The following is a 22,442-nucleotide window of genomic DNA, read 5'->3' on the forward strand; positions in this document are numbered from 1 at the left end:
AAAAAAAAAAAATATTGATCCTATAAACACATTTCTTTATCTAAATAAAAAAAAAACAATAAAAGTATACATATTTAGTATCGCCGCGTGCGTAACGACCCGACCTATAAAATTGTCACACCGTAAAAAAAAAAAAGGCAAAAAACAACGCTTTATTATCATACCGCCAAACAAAAAGTGGAATAACACGCGATCAAAAAGACGGATATAAATAACCATGGTACCGCTGAAAACTTCATCTTGTCCCGCAAAAAACAAGCCGCCGTACAGCGTCATCAAAGAAAAAATAAAAAAGTTATAGTCCTCAGAATAAAGCGATGCAAAAATAATTATTTTTTCTATAAAATTGTTATTGTATAAAAGCGCCAAAACATAAAAAAGTGATATAAATGAGGTATCGCTGTAATCGTACTGACCCGAAGAATAAAACGGCTTTATCCATTTTACCAAACGCGGAACGGTATAAACGCCTCCCCCAAAAGAAATTAATGAATAGCAGATTTTTGGTCATTCTGCCTCACAAACATCAGAATAAAAAGCGATCAAAAAATGTCACGTGCCTGAAAATGTCACCAATAAACACGTCAACTCGTCCTGCAAAAAACAAGACCTCACATGACTCTGTGGACCAAAATATGGAAAAATTATAGCTCTCAAAATGTGGAATAAAAAGCATCATTCAGTGTGTGACAGCTGCCAATCATAAAAATCCGTTAAAAAACCCGCTATAAAAGTAAATCAAACCCCCCTTCATGACCCCCTTAATTAGCGAAAAATTTAAAAATTAAAAAATGTATTTATTTCCATTTTCCCATGAGGGTTATTGTTAGGGCAAGGGTTAGGGCAAGGGTTAGGGCTAGAGTTAAGGCTACAGTTAGGGTTTGGATTACATTTACGGTTGGGAATAGGGTTGGGATTAGAGTTAGGGGTGCGTCAGGTTTAGGGGTGTGGTTAGGGTTACCGTTGGGATTAGGGTTAGGGATGTGTTTGGATTAGGGTATCAGTTATAATTGGGGGGTTTCCACTGTTTAGGCACATCAGGGGCTCTCCAAACGCGACATGGCGTCCGATCTCAATTCCAGCCAATTCTGCGTTGAAAAAGTAAAACCTTGCTCCTTCCCTTCCGAGCTCTCCCGTGCGCCCAAACAGGGGTTTACCCCAACATATGGGGTATCAGCGTACTCAGGACACATTGGACAACAACTTTTGGGGTCCAATTTCTCCTGTCACCCTTGGGAAAATACAAAACTGGGGGCTAAAAAATAATTTTTGTGGAAAAAAAAGGATTTTTTATTTTCACGGCTCTGCGTTATAAACTGTAGTGAAACACTTGGGGATTCAAAGTTCTCACAATACATCTAGATAAGTTCCTTGGGGGGTCTAGTTTCCAATATGGGGTCACTTGTGGGGGGATTCTACTGTTTAGGTACATTAGGGGCTCTGCAAACGCAATGTGATGCCTGCAGACCAATCCATATAAGTCTGCATTCCAAATGACGCTCCTTCCCTTCCGAGCTCTGGCATGCGCTCAAACGGTGGTTCCCCCCCACATATGGGGTATCAGCATACACAGAACAAATTGGACAACAACTTTTGGGGTCCAATTTCAACTGTTACCCTTGGAAAAATACAAAACTAGGGGCTAAAAAATTATTTTTGTGGAAAAAAAATAATTTTTATTTTCACGGCTCTGCGTTATAAACGGTAGTGAAACACTTGGGGGTTCAAAGCTCTCACAACACTGTTGTGAATTCTGCTCTTGGGCTCCCTCCGGTGGTTATAAGTGGTTGCGCTGCTGTCTTTGGATCGCAGCATTCATCAGGTGTGTTCACTTAGTGCATTTCTGACTGGGCTATTTAGTCTTGCTTGACCCTTTAGTCAGTGCCAGTGTCCATTGTTCCTGGAGGATTCACATCCCAGCCTGGTCTCTCCTGCTTTGCTGTTCATTTCAACAAAGATAAGTTCTGGCTTAGTTTTTTGCAGTCCACATGCTGTGGGCCTTATAGTTCAGTTCATTTCCATGTTTTGTCTTGTCCAGCTTGGTCTGTTTAAGGATTTGTTCAGCCAAGCTGGTATCTCTGGAGATGCAGATATACCCTTAAATGTGGAGATTTTGTATTTTCTGTGGTGGATATTTTCTAGTGTTTTAATACTGACCGCATAGTACTCTGTCCTATCCTTTCTATTTAGCTAGAGTGGCCTCCTTTGCTAAATCCTGATTTCAGTCTGCGTATGTTATTTCCCTCTCCTCTCACAGTCAATATTTGTGGGGGGCTGTCTATCCGTTGGGGATTTTCTCTGAGGCAAGATAGTTTTCCCTTTTCTATCTCTAGGGGTATTTAGTCCTCCGGCTGTGTCGAGGTGTCTAGGGAGTGCTAGGTACATCCCACGGCTACTTCTAGTTGCGGTGTTAAGTTCAGGGTCTGCGGTCAGTACAGGTACCACCTTCTCCAGAGTACGTCTCATGCTGCTCCTAGGCCACCAGATTATAACAGGGAACGGTTACGATTTTGTGCTGGACGCGAGACGGACCAGCCCGAGGAATTCCGAAAGGATCGGAATCGAGTTTGGTTACGCTTCTTGTAAGTGCGTTTAGGTCTGAGTTGGGGAAGAGAAGTACTCTTACCCCTGGTAGCGTTGGATATCATAGTATCCAACTGTTCACCGAAAAGTTGCCCACTGAGGTAGGGCAGGTGCGTGAGGGACTTCTTTGAGGCTGTGTCCGCTTTCCATTCTCGCAGCCAGAGGATATGCCGAATTGTGATGGCGTTTGATGCTATCCCTGCTACTCCCCTTGCGGAATCCAGAGCTGCATGAAGCATGTAGTCTGCTACAACTGCTATTTGAACTGCTTGGTCTGACAGCTCAGGAATGGATGCTTGGAGAGCTTGTAAATTTTTTTGCCTAGGCCCAAACTGAGGCGACCGCGGGAGCCAGGGATGCCCCTGCTGCCTCGAAAATTGAACGAGCCATGCGTTCTACCTGCCAGTCTGCTGCGTCCCTGAGGGTTGGGATATCTGGCAGTGAAAGGAGGGTCTGTGCTGCTAACCTAGAGACTGGGGGGTCCACTTCGGGTGGATCCGTGCATTCCTTGGTGTCCTTTTGTGGGAAGGGGTACCTCGCCTCCAGATATTTGCGATTAGCGAATTTTTTCTCAGGCTGTGATAGCTGCTTTTTAAGGATCGCCTTAAACTCTGGGTGGTTAGAGAAAACCTTAGGTGGCTTCAGAGGTCCTTCAAAGGAAATGTTCTGGGGCCTCTGGTGGCGGATCAGAAATGTCCAGCACCCGATGGATGGAAGAGATTATGTCCTCAACTAGCGCTGTATTGCTAGGAGGGATTGGGATCAGGGACCCCTCCGTTTCCCTGTCTGAGTCAGAGTCGCAGATGCCTTCCGAATTCTGTGTATCACTGAGGCGTCCCCTGCTGAGTGAGCCGGGGAGGAGGCCTTCTCTGGTTGGGGATTGCGGAGATCTGCATTGTCTGTCCCTGGAATGGGACGGTCTAGATGACTTGGAGCTACGGTGTCTCTCCCTAGAGGGGGATGGCCGAGTGCTATGGGATGACGCAGATGGACTTGATCTATGGGTCCACTTGCGTCCTGACCTAGACATGGATCTGCCAGGAAACCAAATAATGTATAATGAACAGCGCTCCATCCAGGTGTAAGAGTCTTCAAGATGAACTTTATTTAAGCCATGGTTCAATGCGACGTTTCGACCATAACATGGTCTTTATCAAGCATGCTTGATAAAGACCATGTTATGGTCGAAACGTCGCATTGAACCATGGCTTAAATAAAGTTCATCTTGAAGACTTTTACACCTGGATGGAGCGCTGTTCATTATACATTATTTGGTTTGCTGGAATCCAGGACGGTTCTCTGGATGTGGAACGAGCGCTCTATTGAACAGTGAGTGCTGTCAGTCTGCTTTGCTTTTTTATGGATCTGCCAGGGTCATCTTGTTCCTGAGTCAAGCTCTCCCTTTGTTGAGTAACGGTCATAGCCAAGGCATGACCCTGCAGAGCCTGAAGCAATGTGGAGGTTAGGTTATCTATAGACTGCGTCATAGATTGCGATATCTGAGTAGCCCATAGTGGCATTAGACACCGAGGCATTGGCAGGGGCTTCTTCATGGCGCATAAATAAATACCCATAATGGATTTGTGCTCCCTCTGGGATGGAGCCAACCCGATGTGCACTCCTGGCACTGATTGTTTTTTAGGTTATACTCACCTGTGCGGTTATCTGTGGGAATCTCCTCTTTACACTGCACATCACCTCTCATATATGTCTCTGTACTATTAATATGGGGCAGATATTTACCCTGAAACAAAAATATTAAGAGTCAAAGAAAGATGAAAAAATCATAACCAGAAAACTGGGGGAAGATCCAGACAATATTTTATGTCTATGATCAGCTTTACCCTGTCATCTCCACCAAGTATAAAACACACACTGAATGGCCACATTATTAGAGACACCCACGTTGTCTATTCAGATCCTCAGAAATTCAGATTGTAATAGATTCCACTAGATGAAGAAGTAATTCTGTGGGATTATTTGCCCATCCGCAAATAATATGGAGATACTGATATGTTGTGAACAGTCTCTTTCATCTCATCCTGAAGATGCGCTATAGGATTAAAACATGAGGACTATGAAGTCGAGGGAAGCAACAAAAACTCTCTAATATTCCTGGAAGCAATCCATGACTACTGGACCATTGTGTCATGGTGCATTGTCCTTCTACCGTAGGGGAAACAGCTGCCATGAAGTGATGAACTTGATTGGCCAAAATGCTTATGTAAGCCCTAATGTCCAAACATCCATCCACAGATAATAAAGGATCCAGGATGAGCCAAGAAAAAAATCCCCCGCCATTACTCTACCTCCACAAGCCTTAAATGATGACACCTGATAGATGGTGGCACAGGAACTGTTCATTTTATGTTATATAGCCCATGTGTGCCAAGGAAAAATGAGTTGGACACCAGTCATGTAGTCAGTTAAAATTTACAACACTGTGCACTACCTACAATTTGCAGGGCAGCGGTATCCACGCTATGCAGTGATGAGGCAGTGACCCAGCAAAGTTTCAAACAAAAGTCTCTTTAATGCGTTTCCTTGACAGCATTAATGTCCAAATCACAGCATTAGTGTCCAACTCACCGCATTACACAGTACACGATCTCCTCCGAATAGCAGCCGAGAACCATATCCTCCAGTTTGCAGCCAATAAACACGCCAGTCCACCTCCAAGACCAGTTGACGTGGGTGACTGCACTGCTATGTACGCTGTGGGTGCCAGGCATCTCAGCTCCCCTGGCTGTTTGGCTCCACTAGCCTGTGTTGCCTCACACAGGTGGAGCTCTGCAGAGGTGACTGCACTGCACTCCAGCAAACACCAGACTGACACTAAGCCAGGGTCAGACATGCGAGAAAATCGCACGAGTCTCGCATGTCAATACAGGGAACTGCCGCCAGCACTCGCACAGAAGCGTGCGGCTGCATGTATTTCTATGCAGCAGCATGCTCCAAGTCCCGAGTGCCAGCGGCAGTGCCAGGTATTGACAATCGAGATTCGTGCGAGTTTCTCGCATGTCTGACCCTGGCCTAACTCTGACCCTGACACACCCAAACCCTTTACTGCAGGGCTTTTAACCAAAGAATCTGGAGCCTTTGGCCACATGGAAAACCAGGCCTGGAAGTAAACGGACTGCCACATTTCCATACTGTAGTCCATTTCAAAGCAAAAGTCCAGCAGGTTTTCTTAAATCTGCCCTGGACAAATAGCTTGTCCAAGACTAACACTCACTTTTATTTTTCTTTGCAATCACAGCTACGCCTGTGACTGCAATGCACTCCAATGGCCTCAATTATCCTCCAAACGCATCCTGGGGGGGAACATACAGTGACCTTCACATGTAACATAGGTCACTGAATCACATATTATTAATATCTTCCTCAACAAATCGTGTATGTCCTATGGATCCTCTTTCATTGTATTTTTTCCCTCAGTCACAATATTATCAGTACTAATACTTTTGACAAGAAAAACTGAAGAGGATAGGAATTTTTCAAAATTTCCCTGACAACCATGCCTAGGTGAAGTCCTCAAAATTCCCATTCTAATGTTGTTTCAGACTGAAATATGATCACTTTATTTTTATATTACACTAATTATTAATATTCTCTATACAGGAATGTTTAAGACGATTAAGAAAGTGTCAGTGTTTCTAATAAATTGGCCATTCAGTGTATAATACAGGGGGATAAAAAAAAGTCTGATCACAAGACCTTCATAGCCTTATACACATCATAGGGGAGATCTCATGACATCTTCTCTATATCTACCTGATGATCCTGAGTAACATTGGGATCTTCTTGTTTACAGTCCTGTGGAAGAGGACGGGGACATCTCTCTGGTGTTGTCCTTTCACTGGATAGAACTGGAAAAAACACATACAGGGACTGAATTCATTCTTTACATTCAGATAATTATAGGCCGTGTGTATTTAGTGCTGTGTATTACCTGGTGATGTGCGGGGCTGGGGAACCTCCATCATGACAACCTTGTACAGATCTTTATGTCCTTCTAAATACTCCCACTCCTCCATGGAGAAATAGACGGTGACATCCTGACACCGAATAGGAACCTGACACATACAATGATATCATCATCCCCCGATCCCTCCATAGCGTTACTGTATAATATCCCAGCATTCCCAGCAGTGTCACCTCTCCAGTCAGCAGCTCAATCATCTTGTAGGTGAGTTCCAGGATCTTCTGGTCATTGATGTCCTCATGTATCAGGGGGTGAGGTGGAGATCCCGTGATTGAGCTCAGGGTTCTTCCCCATCCCTCAGACACAGGTTCCTGACAGCGCTCACTAGAGGTCTTCTTCACTACTGTGTAATCCTGGTTATGGGGAGACACATTAATAAACCTCTCTACAGACATTTCCAGAGTTCTCACCTTCCCAGTTATGTCCATGTGTTATTCCCATAGATAAGAATGATGTAATGTGACGTCATCAGAATCTCTCACCTCTCCTGTAAGCCGGAAGAGGAACTCTAGGGTGAGGTGTAATATCCTCGCCGCCATCTTGTCCTTGTCCCTATCCATCCTTGATGGGTCACTCAGAAGCATTCTCTTATATAGAAGATCTCCACTGAGAGGATCCGATATTGTAGGGACCTGAATGGGGAGAAGATGACGATGTAACATCATAAAGATCCCATGTAAGAAATCTCCGGAGCTGTCACCGGCGTCACATGATCACTACATCCAGTCATGGCCCCGCTCTGCCCCCGGTATAACACACAGTCCCATTATAGTCACATCCAGAGATTTATCACAGGCTCAGCACTGAGGGAGTTAATGTCCCCTGCGCCCAGTAATGGGGAATCTCCAGCACCTACCTCCACCTGCAAAGTTGCACACCACATATATCGCTGTACTGTGTGCACAGGTCCTGTGATGACGTCACAGGAGGGAAGGAGTCAGTGGTCACATGATCAGCACTAATGTCCAAACATCCATCCACAGATCCACATCCACAGAACAAAAGATCCAGGATGAGCCAAGAAACAAATCCCCCGCCCTTAATCAACCTCCACAAGCCTTATATGATGACGCCTTATAGATGGTGGCACAGGAACTGTTCATCTGATGTTATAGCCCATCTGTGCCAAGAAAAAATGAGTGATTTCAAACACATTAGTTGGACACCAGTCCTGTAGTCAGTTAAAATTTACAACACTGTGCACTACCTACAATTTGTAGTGCAGTGGTATCCACGCTATGCAGTGATGAGGCAGTGACCCAGCAAAGTTCCAAACAAAAGTCTCTTTAATGTGTTCATTTGACAGCATTAATGTCCAACTCACAGCATTACACAGTAAACAATATCATCCGGATCCCAGCCTGGAACCATATCCTCCAGTTTGCAGCCAATAAACATGCCAGTCCAACTCCAAGACCAGTTAACGTGCGCGACTGCACAGCTATGTATGCTGTGGGTGCCAGGCATCTCAGCTCCCCTGGCTGTTTGGCTCTGCTTACCTGTGTTGCCTAACACGGGTGGAGCTCTACAGAGCCGACTGCTTTGCACTCTAGCAAACACCAGACTGACAACAACTCTGACCCTGACACACCCAAACCCTTTACTGCAGGGCTTTTAACCAAAGAACCTGTAGCCTTCGGCCACATAGAAAACCAGCCAAGAAGGAAACAGACTGCCAAACTACCATCCTGTAGTCAGTTTCAAAACAAAAGCTCAGCAGGTTTTCTCAAATCTGCCCAGGACAAATAGCTTTTCCAAGACTAACACTCTCTTTTATTTTTCATTGCAATCACAGCTACGCCTGTGACTGCAATGCACTCCCATGGCCTCAATGTGCCTCTTTGCGCATCCTGGGGGAACATACAGCAACCCTCACATGTAACACTGGTCACTGCCTCAGATATTATTGATATCTTCCTCAACAAATCGTGTATGTCCTGTGGATCCCCTTTCATTGTATTTTTTCGCTCAGTCATAATGTTCTCAGTACTAATACTTTTGACAAGAAAAACTGAAGAGGTTAGGAGTTTTTCAAAATTTCACTGACAACCATGCCTAGGTGAAGTGCTCAAAATTACCATTCTAATGTGGTTTCAGACTGAAAAATGATCACTTTACTTTATATTACACTGCAATATATTCTAATGGTACAACTTCCCACCTCTGATTGCTGTCTCATCTTCTGCAATATATTCTAATAACATATAATTCCAGCTACTGCACACAATTCCTGCATAAGTCCGCAAATGTTATTCATCTTAGCTGCATAGATAATGGTATTTAGTTATTACAACTTACTCTGTTTGTCCTCTTATGCTATGAAGTGAATTAACTTCTCAAAGTTTTTTATGATCCATGTAGGCCTGAACATTTGTTTATCTGTTCACTATATTTATTGTGTCCTGCTGTCTCAACTTAGGGAGGCATTTATGCACATTTAATGGAAGCACATTTCATCAAAGTACTGGCAGTTATAACATGGCAATTAGACAGGGCAGAATACAGGTAAGACAATTAAATAAATCTATTCCCTGTACATTTAGAACACAACAAATATTCACCATATGCATTTGTATAATCTATTTCCTGGCTGCTGCATTCACTCACATTCACCGCCCTTGCATTAATTCTTTACACTCCATTCATATCGGCCCCTCTGTCCTTTCCTCTCCTATGTATAGTACTAACTCTCTGTTCATATTGCTAAACAGCGCAGATCCACTCAGTCCCACCATCCAACACACGAGACGCTCTCACAAATCACTTAACCATCTGCTCACTCTTTCTATCCTCCTTCTCCTAGTCACAGGAGACATCTCTTAACCCCGGCCCCCCATGTTATAGCAAGTCAAACCTCCCAATTGCTACATCAAGAAACCCCTTAAACCTTATTAACATTCCCTGCATGCCTTCTGTCTCTTTCAATTGTGCCCTTTGGAATTCTCGCTCAGTGTGTAATAAACTCCCCTTCATCATTGACTTCTTCCTTTCTGATTCTCTTAACCTTCTAGCTCTTACTGAAAACTGGATCCAGCAGTCAGACACCACCGCTGCTGCTCTTTCATATGATGGACTACACTTTTCTCATACCCCAAGATCGGACAACAGAGCAGGTGGAGGCATTGGTCTGCTCCTATCACCCAAATGTACCTTTCAGATTATCCCCCAAGTACCTTCGCTTGTCTTCCCTTCTTTTGAGGTCCATGTGATCAGACTCTACATTCCCTTCTCCATGCGAGTGGTGGTGGTGTATCGTCCTCCGGGCCCCTCCCATCAGTTCCTGGATCACTTTATCACCTGGCTTCCGCAGTTTCTCTCCTGTGACATCCTCACACTCATCATGTGTGATTTCAACATCCCCATTGCTTTTCCCCTCTCTCCATCTGCTTCTCACCTTTTATCTCTAACCTCCTCTTTCAGCCTCTCGCAGCATACTAACTCTTCCACTCATGAAGACGGGAACTCCCTCGACTTGGTCTTCTCCCGTTTTTGTTCAGTGGATGATTTCACAAACTCCCCTCTCCCACTCTCTGACCACAACCTTCTTTCATTCTCTATCAAGAACTGCCATCCCGCTCAGGTCAACCTCACTTTCCACTTTTAGAAACATACAGGCCATTAACACCCAGAAACTTATGAAGAACTTGCAGTCCTCATTGGCCCCTATCTCCTCCCTCTCATGTCCCTATTCTGCACTGAAGCACATCCTAAACATAGAACAACTCTGCTCAGATGGCGAAAACCGTGGCACACACTGAAAACACTTTTCCTACAGTGGTGCTCCAGGTGCACCGAACGCCTGTGGAGAAAATCTAATCTACCTGAAGATTTCAATCATTATAAGTTGTTGCTTAAAACATACAACTGTGCCGTTCACCTCTCCAAACAAACCTATTTCAACACCCTCATCATCTCACTGTCCAATAATCCTAAACGTCTCTTTGACACTTTTCATTCCCTACTCAAACCAAGAGTGCAGGCCCCAACCACAGATCTCCGCGCTGACGATCTGGCCAATTACTTCAAAGAAAAAAATTGACCATATCCGACAGGAAATTATCTCCCAATCTCCTCATATCATGCACTGTCCTCCCTCCCCCACTGCATCTAGCTCACTCTCTGACTTTGAACCAGTCACAGAAGAAGAAGTAATCAGGCTCCTTGCATCTTATCGCCTGACCACTTGCACCAGTGACCCCATTCCGTCACTTCTCGTACAGTCCCTTTCCCCTGCTGTCACCTTTCACCTAACAAAAATATTCAACTTCTCTCTCTCTCTCTCTTCCGGTATCTTTCCCTCCTCATTTAAGCATGCAATCATACATCCATTACTTAAAAAACCATCCCTCGACCAAAACTGTGCCACTAACTATAGACCTGTCTCTAATCTTCCCTTCATCTCTAAACTCCTTGAATGCCTGGTCCACTCCTGTCTTATCCGCTATCTCTCAGATAACGCTCTTCTCGACCTTCTTCAATCTGGTTTCCGCTCTTTACACTCTACTGAAACTCCCCTCACTAAAGTCTCTAGTGATTTACTAACAGCTAAATCTAATGGTCACTACTCCATGCTAATTCTCTTGGATCTCTCCGCAGCATTCGACACTGTGGATCATCAGCTCCTCCTCACTATGCTACGCTCCATCGGCCTTAAGGATACCATTCTCTCCTGGTTCTTCTCCTATCTCTCCGACTGCTCTTTTACTGTATATTTTGCTAGTTAATAATAATAATCTTTATTTTTATATAGCGCTAACAGATTCCGCAGCGCTTTGCAGTTTGCAAACATTTTCATTGAGGTCCCCGATGGGGCTCACAATCTAAATTCCCTATCAGTATGTCTTTGGAATGTGGGAGGAAACCGGAGTACCAGGAGGAAAACCACGCAAACACAGGGAGAACATAAAAACTCCTTGCAGATGTTGTCCTTGGTGGGATTTGAACCCAGGACTCCAGCTGCTGCAAGGGTGCAGTGCTAACCACTGAGCCACCGTGCTCCTCCTCCTCTCATCTTCCCCTTACTGTTGGGGTTCCTCAAGGATCAGTCCTAGGTCCCCTCCTCTTCGTATACTGCCCCTATTGGACAATCAGTGGATTTGGGTTCCAGTACCATCTCTATGCTGATGACACCTAATTATACACTTCTGCTCCTGATATCACGCCTGCCTTTTTAGAAAACACCAGTGATTATCTTACCGCTGTCTCTAACATCATGTCCTCCCTCTATCTGAAACTGAACCTGTCAAAAACTGAACTCCTCATGTTCTCTCCCTCTACTAACTTAACTTTGCCTGACATTGCCATCTGCGTGTGTGGTTCCACTATTACTCCCAAGCAACATGCCTGCAGCCTTGGGGTCATACTTGATTCCGAGCTTTCATTCACCCCCCACATCCGATCACTGTCTCGCTCTTGTTATTTTCACCTCAAAACATTTCTAGAATTCGACCTTTTCTTACTTTCGATTCTGCAAAAACTCTTACGATTTCTCTTACTCACTCCCGTCTGGACTATTGTAACTCTCTACTAATCGTCCTCCCTCTTACCAAACTCTCCCCATTCCAATCTGTCCTGAATGCTGCAGCCGGGATCAAATTCCTCACCAACCGTTACACGGATGCCTCTACCTTGTGCCAGTCATTACACTGGTTACCCATCCACTCCAGAATCCAGTACAAACTTATTACCCTTATCCACAAAGCGCTCCATGGCTCAGCACCACCCTACATCTCCGCCCTGGTCTCAGCCTACCACCGTACTCGTGCTCTTTCTTGTGCTAATGACCTGAGGTTAGCATCCTCAATAATCAGAACCTCCCGAGGGGGCGTGGCCAAGCAGCATGTGAGGAGGACGTGTGCCTGCGGAGCTCCCACATGTCCTAGTTAATTACGGCTGCTAAATCCCCACAGCACAGCCAGTAATTATCTGTGGAGAGGCCCTGGGGACTGGTGGAGGTCGTCAAGCCATCGAGGGAGCATTCCAGGCCTGCAACATGCCAAAAAAAGGTCAAAGGAGGATTACAGGAGAGATGGCCTCTGGTTCCCAAGATGGCGCCACCGCTTCAGCATGTGCTCTGGCAGATGCAAACACTGATAGTGCAGCCAGAAACAGAGAAGTAGCGGCTCGTCTGCAGCGATATGCCTGAGTGGAGGAATTGGAGAAGGAATCTCCCCAAGCAGCTGGAAAAGATCCGGACACAGGAGGAAAAGGTACAGAGCGGGGGATGAGTGAAGAGGGGGAGGAGGAGACTGAAAGTGCTGGAGGGCAGAAGAACCAGGAGGCTCTGGCTAGCTGGGGAGAGCTGGTGGAACAAAATAAGAAGCAGCTCACAAGCTGCAGATTCCTGCTGAGCCCACTATAAAGGACGTGCTGGTGGCTGTTATGGAGTGTGGATCAGCCATTACTAAGTTGGGCTTTCTACAGGAATCAATGCAAAATGTAAAACATGAACTCCACACAGTTAAGGACAGAACTGGGCAATTGGAAAAAAGATTTGTTGCGGTTGAAAATACGGTTTCTGTGTCTGCGCAGCACAATAAGGAGATCACGAAAGATATTGCTGCGATTTGGAACAAAACGGATGATTTGGAGAACAGGTCCAGGCGCAATAATGTTCGCATTGTCGGTGTGCCAGAACGATGCAGAGGGCAAAAATGCTACCACTTTTATTGAGGCCTGGATAAAGGAGAAAGTTGGACCGGACATTCTGACTCACTTGTACGCAGTGGAGAGCACTCATAGGATCCCGGCCCGTCCCCCTCCCCCCGGCCATCCACCAAGGCCTATTTTGGCCAAATTACACCACTACAGAGACAGAGACAACATTCTTTGGTTCTCAAGAGATCACCCTGAACTAACTATTGATGGTTCTAGAGTTTGATTTTATCTGGATTTTTCACCGACAGTGCAGAAAATGAGAGCAAAATTTGTTGATATTAAAAAACGGCTGGGGGCTATTGGCCTGAAATACTCAATGATTTTCCCGGCTAAATTGCGGGTCGAGGCTGGGAATAAATCTCATTTTTTTCTGGATGCTATGGAGGCAGCTGACTGGTTGGATCTGAATGAACAACATTTAAGAAGAGAGATGGAGGACTGCAGTGGGGAAAAGTAAACTTTTAGACACTTTAAGTTGTCTCTTTGCTCAGATGGTCGCCTTGTGCTGTGGGGTGTTATCCTGTAAAATGTGGGGGGCGAGATGGGAACTAAAACGCCCGGTGTTGGGGTTTTATCTATTCCAGAGTGGAGAATACGCTTCTTCTGTGTGATGAATCCAACACAATTTAAAGTTATGTTGGGATGGGTTGTTAGGAGGGCAGGAGGGAATAGGGGGGTGTTCGGTCCTTTGATATGTGCACATATGTTAAAATAGGTTTGGCTAAGATTAACTGGATATTGTTGTGTATGACTAAAACTACCAGTTATGGGGGAGGTTAGGATTCTTAGTTGGAATGTTAGAGGGATGAAGTCCCAGTAAAAAGACAGGCGATTTTTTCTTTTATTGCGGACCATAAACCAACAGTAATCTGTCTCAATATTCTAGATAAGAGATGGATATTGGCGGGATATCACTCCACTTATTCCCAGTATTCCAGAGGCGTTAGTATACTAATTGGACGGGGTGCTCAGTTTTCATGTAATCAGGTGGTGGTGGACGAGGAGGGGCGGTTTGTTATTTTATGTTGTACCTTGTCTGCAGTTACAATGGTACTCATATCTTTATATATTCCTCCGCCATATAGTAGTAAGATCATATATCAAATCCTTACTATTTTGAGAGGTTTTCCAGGGGTCCCATATTTACTGGTGGGTGATTTCAATAACATTTTAGATGCCCATTGGGATAGAGGTAATCATGCACCTATAAAACCGGGAGGTAATTGCACACCATTTGGGGCGCTCCTGCGAGAACTAGCTTTAACTGATCTGTGGAGATGCAGGAATCCCGAGGTGTATCAGTATTCATGTTTTTCCCCTACTTTTACTTCCCTATCTCGTATCGATCTGGCCCTGGGGGATGGTCTCATGTTGGGGAAAATTAAAAATGTTGAATATTTGCCGAGGACTGTGTCGGACCATTCACCCCTGTCCATTGTGATCAGAGGGGATGACGTGGTGTCACGGGGTAGGCCTTTGTGGCGCTTGAATCCATTTTGGTTGCAGCTAGTGGATAAGACTGATATGTTCACCTCAGAATTACAGGAATTCCTTCGGTTTAATGAGAACTCAGCCTCTTGTCTGGTGGTGTGGGAGACTCTGAAGGCATGCGTGCGTGGTATGTTTATTCGTGAGATTTCAAAGATTAAGCCTAGTTCAAGACAAAAATCTAAACTTGTACTTCAGGAGTTGGACAGAGCGGGCTTTCTCAATGCAGGTCACCCCTAACACACAGAGGAGACTTAAGGGTGCTCAGTCACGAGTGACCAAAATGACTCTAGAGGTGGCCGCGCAGAAACGTATGCTCCAATCGACCCAATTCTTTGAAAGTGCAGAGAGTGTGGGGCACCTACTCTCGGTTATAACGTCAGCACAAAAAGGGTCCTCGTTCATACCTGGGGTCAGTGGGGTCAGTGGTGGGGATGGGACACTTATTACAGATTCCCCGGGAATTCTAAGAATTTGAGGGCCTTTGACACTAACTTGTATTCCTCTCATTTGGAGCTTGCGGACTTTCTAGAAGCCGCCAGGCTCCCGCGACTTTCTGATGCGGATAGAGCTTAGTTAGATGAACCTTTGGGTTTAGATGAGCTTGAAGAGGCTCTGAACACTATATCTAATAACAAATCACCGGGGGTGGATGGCATACCAGTGGAGGTGTATAAAAAATCTAAGTCGGTTCTACTCCCAATATTATTGACTACAATTAACGATAGCCTCGGGCTTGGGGTCCTTCCGCCTTCTATGTGGGAAGCTATTATTACTGTCTTACCAAAAAAAGATAAGGATCCTACCCTCCCGGCCTCGTACAGACCAGTCTCCCTTCTGACAGTAGATGTTAAGCTATTAGCAGAGGTGTTGGCCATTCGTCTTTCAAAAGTCGTGGAATCTCTAATACACTCGGATCAGACGGGATTCATGCCTCGTAAGTCAACGGCCCTAAATGTTAGAAGACTGTATCTCAATATGCAAGTGTGGGTGGACAATGTGGGGAGGAGGGCAGTTCTGTCCCTTGATGCCGCTAAGGCGTTTGACAGCGTGGAATGGAAATACCTGTTTGCTACGCTTCAGTGCATGGGTTTTGGTCCAGGCTTTATTGGTTGGATTAAGCTTTTGTACTCAGAACCGTCGGCAAGAATGGACTGTTATCTGAGCCCTTCAATCTGTATAGGGGTACGAGGCAGGGTTGCCCTCTGTCTCTGCTGCTGTTCGCCCTGGCGGTGGAGCCTTTGGCTTCGAGGATAAGACTTAGCCCAGAAATTGAGGGGTTTAGGTACGGGACATTAGAGGAGAAAGTGGTTCTCTACGCCGATGACATTCTCCTGTTTTTGGCTGAATGACAAATCGCTGAATGGAGTAATGTCACTTTTTGCTGCGTTTGGGGCTATATCGGGTTTGGCCATAAATTGGGAAAAGTCTGCTATTTTACCATTAGACCCAACTGTGGTTAGAGCTCCACAGGTGTCAGTAGTGTCATGTTTTAAATACCTGGGTATCAATGTATCAAACAACATATTAGATTATGAACGCTTAAATCTTTCCCCACTTGTGGCTAGGATTAAACAGAAGATTAAGGCCTGGACTAAGTTACATTTGTCAATAGTTGGGAGAGTGAAACTGTTGAAAATGGTGATTATGCCTCAGCTTTTATATGTTCTTCATAACTCCCCAATTTGGCTTCCCCAAAATAGGTTCTTTAAAATTAATGCACTGTTTAGGGAACTTATATGGTTGAAAAAGGGTGCGAGAATTAAGTTAGAGCACTTACAAAGGAGTAAGGAGCAGGGAGGGTTGGCAATGCCTAACCCTTGGCTATATTTTTTATCTTCCCAGTGCCAACATCTGGCAAGTAGAATGGAGGACACATCTGTGGAAATAGAGGGAGGTCGAGGGATTCTTCAGTTTCTGGGGGGTCGGGGTCCCCTTGTTGTCTAAGTTAGAGGCGAATAAATTTAAACCGTGGGTTTCTAAATTTCCGACGGTAATGCTTATGGTCAAAGTGTGGGGTAAAATTAAAAGTTTAAGGGTAATTACTGGGTTCACGAGGTATACCCCTTTATGGGATAATCCATACCTGCCGCAATTGAGGACATTGAAGGGGTTTGCGCAATGGCGAAGAGTGGGTATCTGGTGGCTCTCACAGCTGATAGATGGGGGTGTCTAAATCATTTGAGGACTTACGAAAGGAGTTCTCACTTCAGCATTCTGTATTTTATCAGTATTTACAAGTAAGACACGCTTATACAATGCAGACTCATATACACCCTATTATTATACATCATGATACTGTTATTAATAGGCTTGGATTACAGGCATCTACAAGGGGACTAATTTCATTCGTGTATCCTCCTCTCGAGGGTGCTAATAGGTCACCCAATGACTGCATTAGCGAAATGGGAACAACAAGTGGGGGGGGGGGATTTCGGTAGATCAATGGGAGTCATTAATGCAAATGATCCCTAAGTTGTCCCTCAGTGAGCCTAACCGTCTGTCTCAACTATATATCCTTTATAGGGTTTATAGGACTCCTAAGTGGCTGTTTGATTTGGGTCTAAGGCCAGATTCAAAATGTCCCAAGTGTACGCTCGATAATGCAGATATCCTACATATGTTCTGGACGTGTCCCTGTATACAAATATTTTGGATTATGGTTCTCAACTTAATACATATTGCCACAGAGCAGGATATTCCCAGAGATCCTATTGTCTGTGTGCTTGGATATGTTGAGGAGGCGGGAGGAGATGATTATTCACAAATAGCTGTTGCTAGAATGCTTTTTACTGCTAGAAAATTAATAGCATATCACTGGATCTCAGATAAAGTTCCCACGAGGAAAGAATATGTAAATAAGCTAAACCTCATACTATGCAGAGAGAAGGCCATTTATCTTAAACGGGGTAGACCGGCAGTGTTTGAGAAAATTTGGGCAGGATGGTTGAATGTTCTGGGCTTACCGTATGTAAGTTTATTCTCGTGACACCATGTTTATATCACCCTGAAAGTGATTTAGTTGTACTCCATGACTGGTGCCTTGGGATATGTGCCTTATCTATGTCTGTATTTTTCTTGTGATATATTTTATCATTGGACCAGGGTTGGGTAGGGGGGGAGCGGTTGGGAATGGGGAAAAGATTATGGGGAATTTTGGTGAAAATTCTGTTATGTCCTGAAAACTTTAATAAAAAATATCTGATTAAAAAAATAATCAGAACCTCCCGCTCCCGTCTCCAAGACTTTTCACGTGCTGCGCCAATTCTTTGGAATGCACTAACCAGGTTAATACGATTAATCCCCACAGTTTTATGCGTGCCCTAAAAATGCATTTGTTCAGACTGGCCTACCGCCTCAACGCATTAACCTAACTATCCCTGTGTGGCTCATTCAAAAAACTTAAACCATAATCCGGTTCCTTGCATCATGTTCTGTTACCATCCACCTCTGGTGTCTCCCCTTTTCCTCATAGATTGTAAGCTTGAGAGCAGGGCCCTCATTCCTATTGGTGTCTGTTTTGATCTGTGTTTATTACTATTCTGTAATATCTATTGTCTGTACAAGTCCCCTCTATAACGTAAAGTGCTGTGGATATGTTGGCGCTATATAAATACAATTATTATTATTAGTTATTAGTAATCTCTATACAGGGAAGTTTCAATAAAGAAAGTGTCAATGTTTCTAATAAATTGGCCATTCAGTGTATAATACTGGGGGATAAAACAAGACTGATCACAAGACATTCATAGCCTTATACACATCATAGGGGAGATCTCATGACACCTTCTCTCCATCTACCTGATCATCCTGAGGAACATTGGGATCTTCGTGTTTACAGTCCTGTGGAAGAAGAGGATGGGGACATCTCTCTGGTGTTGCCCTCTCACTGGATAAAACTGGAGGAAACACATACAGGGACTGAATTCATTCTTTACATACAGATAATTATAGGCCGTGTGTATTTAGTCCCGTCTATTACCTGGTGATGTGAGGGGCTGGGGAACCTCCATCATGACGTCCTTGTACAGATCTTTGTGTCCTTCTACATACTCCCACTCCTCCATGGAGAAATAGACGGTGACATCCTGACACCTTATAGGAACCTGACACATACAATGATACCGTCATCCCCCGATCCCTCCATAGCATTACTGTATAATGTCCCAGCAGTGTCACCTCTCCAGTCAGCAGCTCAATCATCTTGTAGGTGAGTTCTAGGATCTTCTGGTCGTTGATGTCCTCATGTATCAGGGGGTGAGGTGGAGGCCCCGTGATTGGGCTCAGGGGTCTTCCCCATCCCTCAGACACAGGGGCCTGACAGCGCTCACTAGAGGTCTTCTTCACTACTGTGTAATCCTGGTTATGGAGAGACACATTAATAAACCTCACTACAGACATTCCCAGAGTCCTCACCTCTCCAGTTCTGTCCATCTGTTATTCCCATAGATAAGAATGATGTAATGTGACGTCATCAGAATCTCTCACCTCTCCAGTAAGACGGGAGAGGATCTCTAGGGTGAGGTGTAATATCCTCTCCGCCATCTTGTCCCTGTCCCTATCCATCCTTGTAGGGTCACTCAGGAGAATTCTCTTATATAGAAGATCTCCACTGAGAGGATCCGATATTGTAGGGACCTGAATGGGGAGAAGATGACGATGTAACATCATAAAGATCCATGTAAGAAACCTCCGGAGCTGTTACCGGCGTCACATGATCACTACATCCAGTCATGGCCCCGTCCTGCCCCCGGTATAACACACAGTCCCATTATAGTCACATACAGGGATTTATCACAGGCTCAGCACTGAGGGGGTTACTGTCCCCTGCGCCCAGTAATGGGGAATCTCCAGCACCTACCTCCACCTGCAGAGCCGCACACCACAGATATGGCTGCTCTGTGCGCACAGGACCTGGGATGAGGTCACAGGAGGGGAGGAGTCAGGGGTCACATGATCAGGGGCCTCTATGACTAGTGGCCATTGTGACAAGGTGCATTGTCCTTTTACTGTAGGGGAAACAGCTGCCATGAAGTGATGAACCTGATTGGCCAAAATGCTTCTGTAAGCCCTAATGGCCAAACATCCATCCAGAGATAATAAAGGGCCCAGGATGAGCCAAGAACACATTCCCGCCATTACTGCACCTGACAGAAAGGACACATGGATTCCTGCTGCTTGTATGAGATTCTGACCCACTAATCAGCACAGAAATCTGGACTCATCTGACTGCACAATGTTCCCACTGCTCAGTGATGTCATTTTTGTTCAGTTAAGTTTTTTCTCTCCATTTCCCTCAGATAATGGCGGCACTGGAGCTGGGCATCTGGTGCTATAGTTCGCCTGTGTAAGGACCAATGATTGGATTCTAACACGTTAGTTGGACTCCAGTTCTGTATTCAGCTGACATTTCCAACACTGCACTACCTGCTCCTCAGCACAGTTATTGATAACTTCCCCGATGAGTTGTTTACGTCGACATTATCTCTTTCCATTGTATTTTTTATATTCCCAGTCTAATGTGATTTCACACTGAAAAATGATCACTTACTGTTATATTACTCTCCGGGGTTACAGGTCTAATCTGTGTACAGCAAGGCTTCAATTAACTGATAGAGGACCCTGAGGCTGTGTGCACACGTAGGGGGGATGTCTGCTGATTTTTCCGCACCTGTTTTTGTAAATCCTCAGGTAAACCGCACTGCGGATTCACTGCAGAATTACCGCGGATTTACCACAGTTTTTGTGCGGATTCCATCTGCAATTTAAACCTGCGAATTCCTATTATGGAACAGGTGTAAACCGCTGTGGAATCCGCACAAAAAATTGACATGCTGCGGAATGTAAACCGCGGCGTTTCCGCACTGTGCACTGCGGTTTTTGTTTTCCATAGGTTTACATGGTACTGTAAACTCATGGAAAACCACTGCGGATCCGCAACAACCCGATAACGGAACAAAATTAGCCAACTACTAATTAGGTCAACTACCAACCAACCAACAGTTTTCCTTCCATACAAAGGTTAATTCATGATGAAATCCATGAACAAATGAGTCCACGGTACTTCTGGAGTTGGCAATGGAGCCAATTCCCCGGCCGGTTATGACCTACACGTTAGCACATACACAAATTTCACAAGTGGATACAAAATCTTTAACCCCTTAGTGACGGAACCAATTTGCAGCTATCCTGTCGAGGTGGTCTGGGCCCCTATGACCACCGACGTGATAGTACGTCATCACCGATCAGCTGCGCTGACGGGGGAGCGTTGGCGGTCACGGCCGGGTATCAACTGATTAACATTAACCCCCACGGAACACTGCAATCAAACATGATCGCAGCGTTCTGGCGGCATAGGAAAGCATCAAGCAGGAATTGGGCTCCCTGCGTTCTTTCCTGAGACCTTTGGAACATCGCGATGTGATCACATTGTTCCGAGCGTCTCCTCCATCCTCCTCCCTGCAGGCCCCGTATCCAAGATGGCAGCGGGGGGCCTTCCGGGTCCGCAGGGAGGTGGCTTGCAAGCCTGCAGCACTGCCTGTCAGATTGCAGATCTGACAGAGTGCTATGCAAAGTGTCGATCAGCGATCTGACACTATAGCATGATGTCCCACCCTGGGACAAAGTAAAAAAAAAATATTTTACATGTGTAAAAAAAAAAAAATATTTATATATTGTCCCAATAAATACATTTATGTAAATAAATAAAAAAAACAATAAAAGTACACATATTTAGTATCACCACATCGGTAACTACCCGACCTATAAAACTGTCCAAATAGTTAACCCCTTCAGTGAACACCATAAAAAAAAAAAAACGAGGCAAAAAAACATTGCTTTATCATCATATCGCAGAACAAAAAGTGGAATAACGAGATCTCTTCCTCCCAGAACTCCACCCCGGCCTTTTTTGGTGCGCCTCCTCAATTGCAGAGACAGGGATGCGATTCTTCGCTTGGCAAGGCACAAGGGCCCTATTAAATTCAATAACGCTACTATATCAATCTTCCCGGATTTCTCCATGGAACTTCAAAAGCAGCGAGTCCGATTTATGGAAGTTAAAAAGCAGCTCAGGGATAAGAACATCATTTACTCCATGCTTTACCCAGCTCGACTCCGCATTGTCCATGAAGGCTCCTCCTTATTCTTTACTGATCCGGCGGAGGTAGCCGAATGGTTGCGGTCATACAAGGGGTCTAGAGTGTCGGATTCCTAAGTAGTTCTCCTTGTCTAATGGCAACACAAATTGGAGCTCTCCATATGGGTGTTGAGTTTATCAACAATACCGGACGCTGGTTCCAGTGAGGGTATCCCCTTTTCTATCTGACTGTAGGAGTATAGGATTATACTCCTCCACTGTTCAAACTCTGTTTTGTTTGGGTTTTTACACCAGTTTTGATTGTTTGGTATGTTTGTTAGTCGCCAATGATAATTTTATGCTCTGATCCCTGCTCAGGTTATGGTGTATATTATTCCTTTTTCTAAGTGTGGATATGGGGTCTGAGATTATATATATGACATGGAATATACGGGGTATTAAGACTCCCCGAAAGAAAATCAAGGTATTTTCGCAGATTAAAAGGTATCATCCCTATGTTGTAGGGCTTGTGGAGACACATCTGACCAGAGACAGTTAAATGTACACAAAAGCCGTGGGTGCAGTGGTCCCTTCACGCATTCATACTAGCTACTCCAGAGGGGTCTCTTTGTTGATACATAGGAGTGTTAG

At 44.8% G+C, this 22,442-nt stretch overlaps 1 protein-coding gene across 3 annotated transcripts in view; it reads right to left on the reverse strand.

The window, feature by feature from the left end:
* The window catches only part of LOC143767203 (uncharacterized), a 684,359-nt gene that overhangs the window by 213,551 nt on the left and 448,366 nt on the right, over window positions 1-22,442 (reverse strand). For 2 of the 3 annotated variants that reach the window (XM_077255335.1, XM_077255333.1), the window contains exons 2-6: window positions 18,696-18,819; window positions 18,515-18,612; window positions 7,051-7,200; window positions 6,742-6,921; window positions 6,536-6,659 (exon numbers count right to left, since the gene is read on the reverse strand). In XM_077255335.1, the coding sequence (XP_077111450.1) occupies window positions 6,536-6,659; window positions 6,742-6,921; window positions 7,051-7,200; window positions 18,515-18,612; window positions 18,696-18,819 (676 nt within the window). Of the gene's footprint in view, window positions 1-6,535; window positions 6,660-6,741; window positions 6,922-7,050; window positions 7,201-18,514; window positions 18,613-18,695; window positions 18,820-18,892; window positions 19,069-22,442 lie in introns of those variants that run through there. The other variant, XM_077255334.1, reaches the window with a different exon arrangement.

Source organism: Ranitomeya variabilis, chromosome 4 (assembly GCF_051348905.1).
Source record: "Ranitomeya variabilis isolate aRanVar5 chromosome 4, aRanVar5.hap1, whole genome shotgun sequence".
Classification (NCBI taxonomy): Eukaryota; Metazoa; Chordata; class Amphibia; order Anura; family Dendrobatidae; genus Ranitomeya; species Ranitomeya variabilis.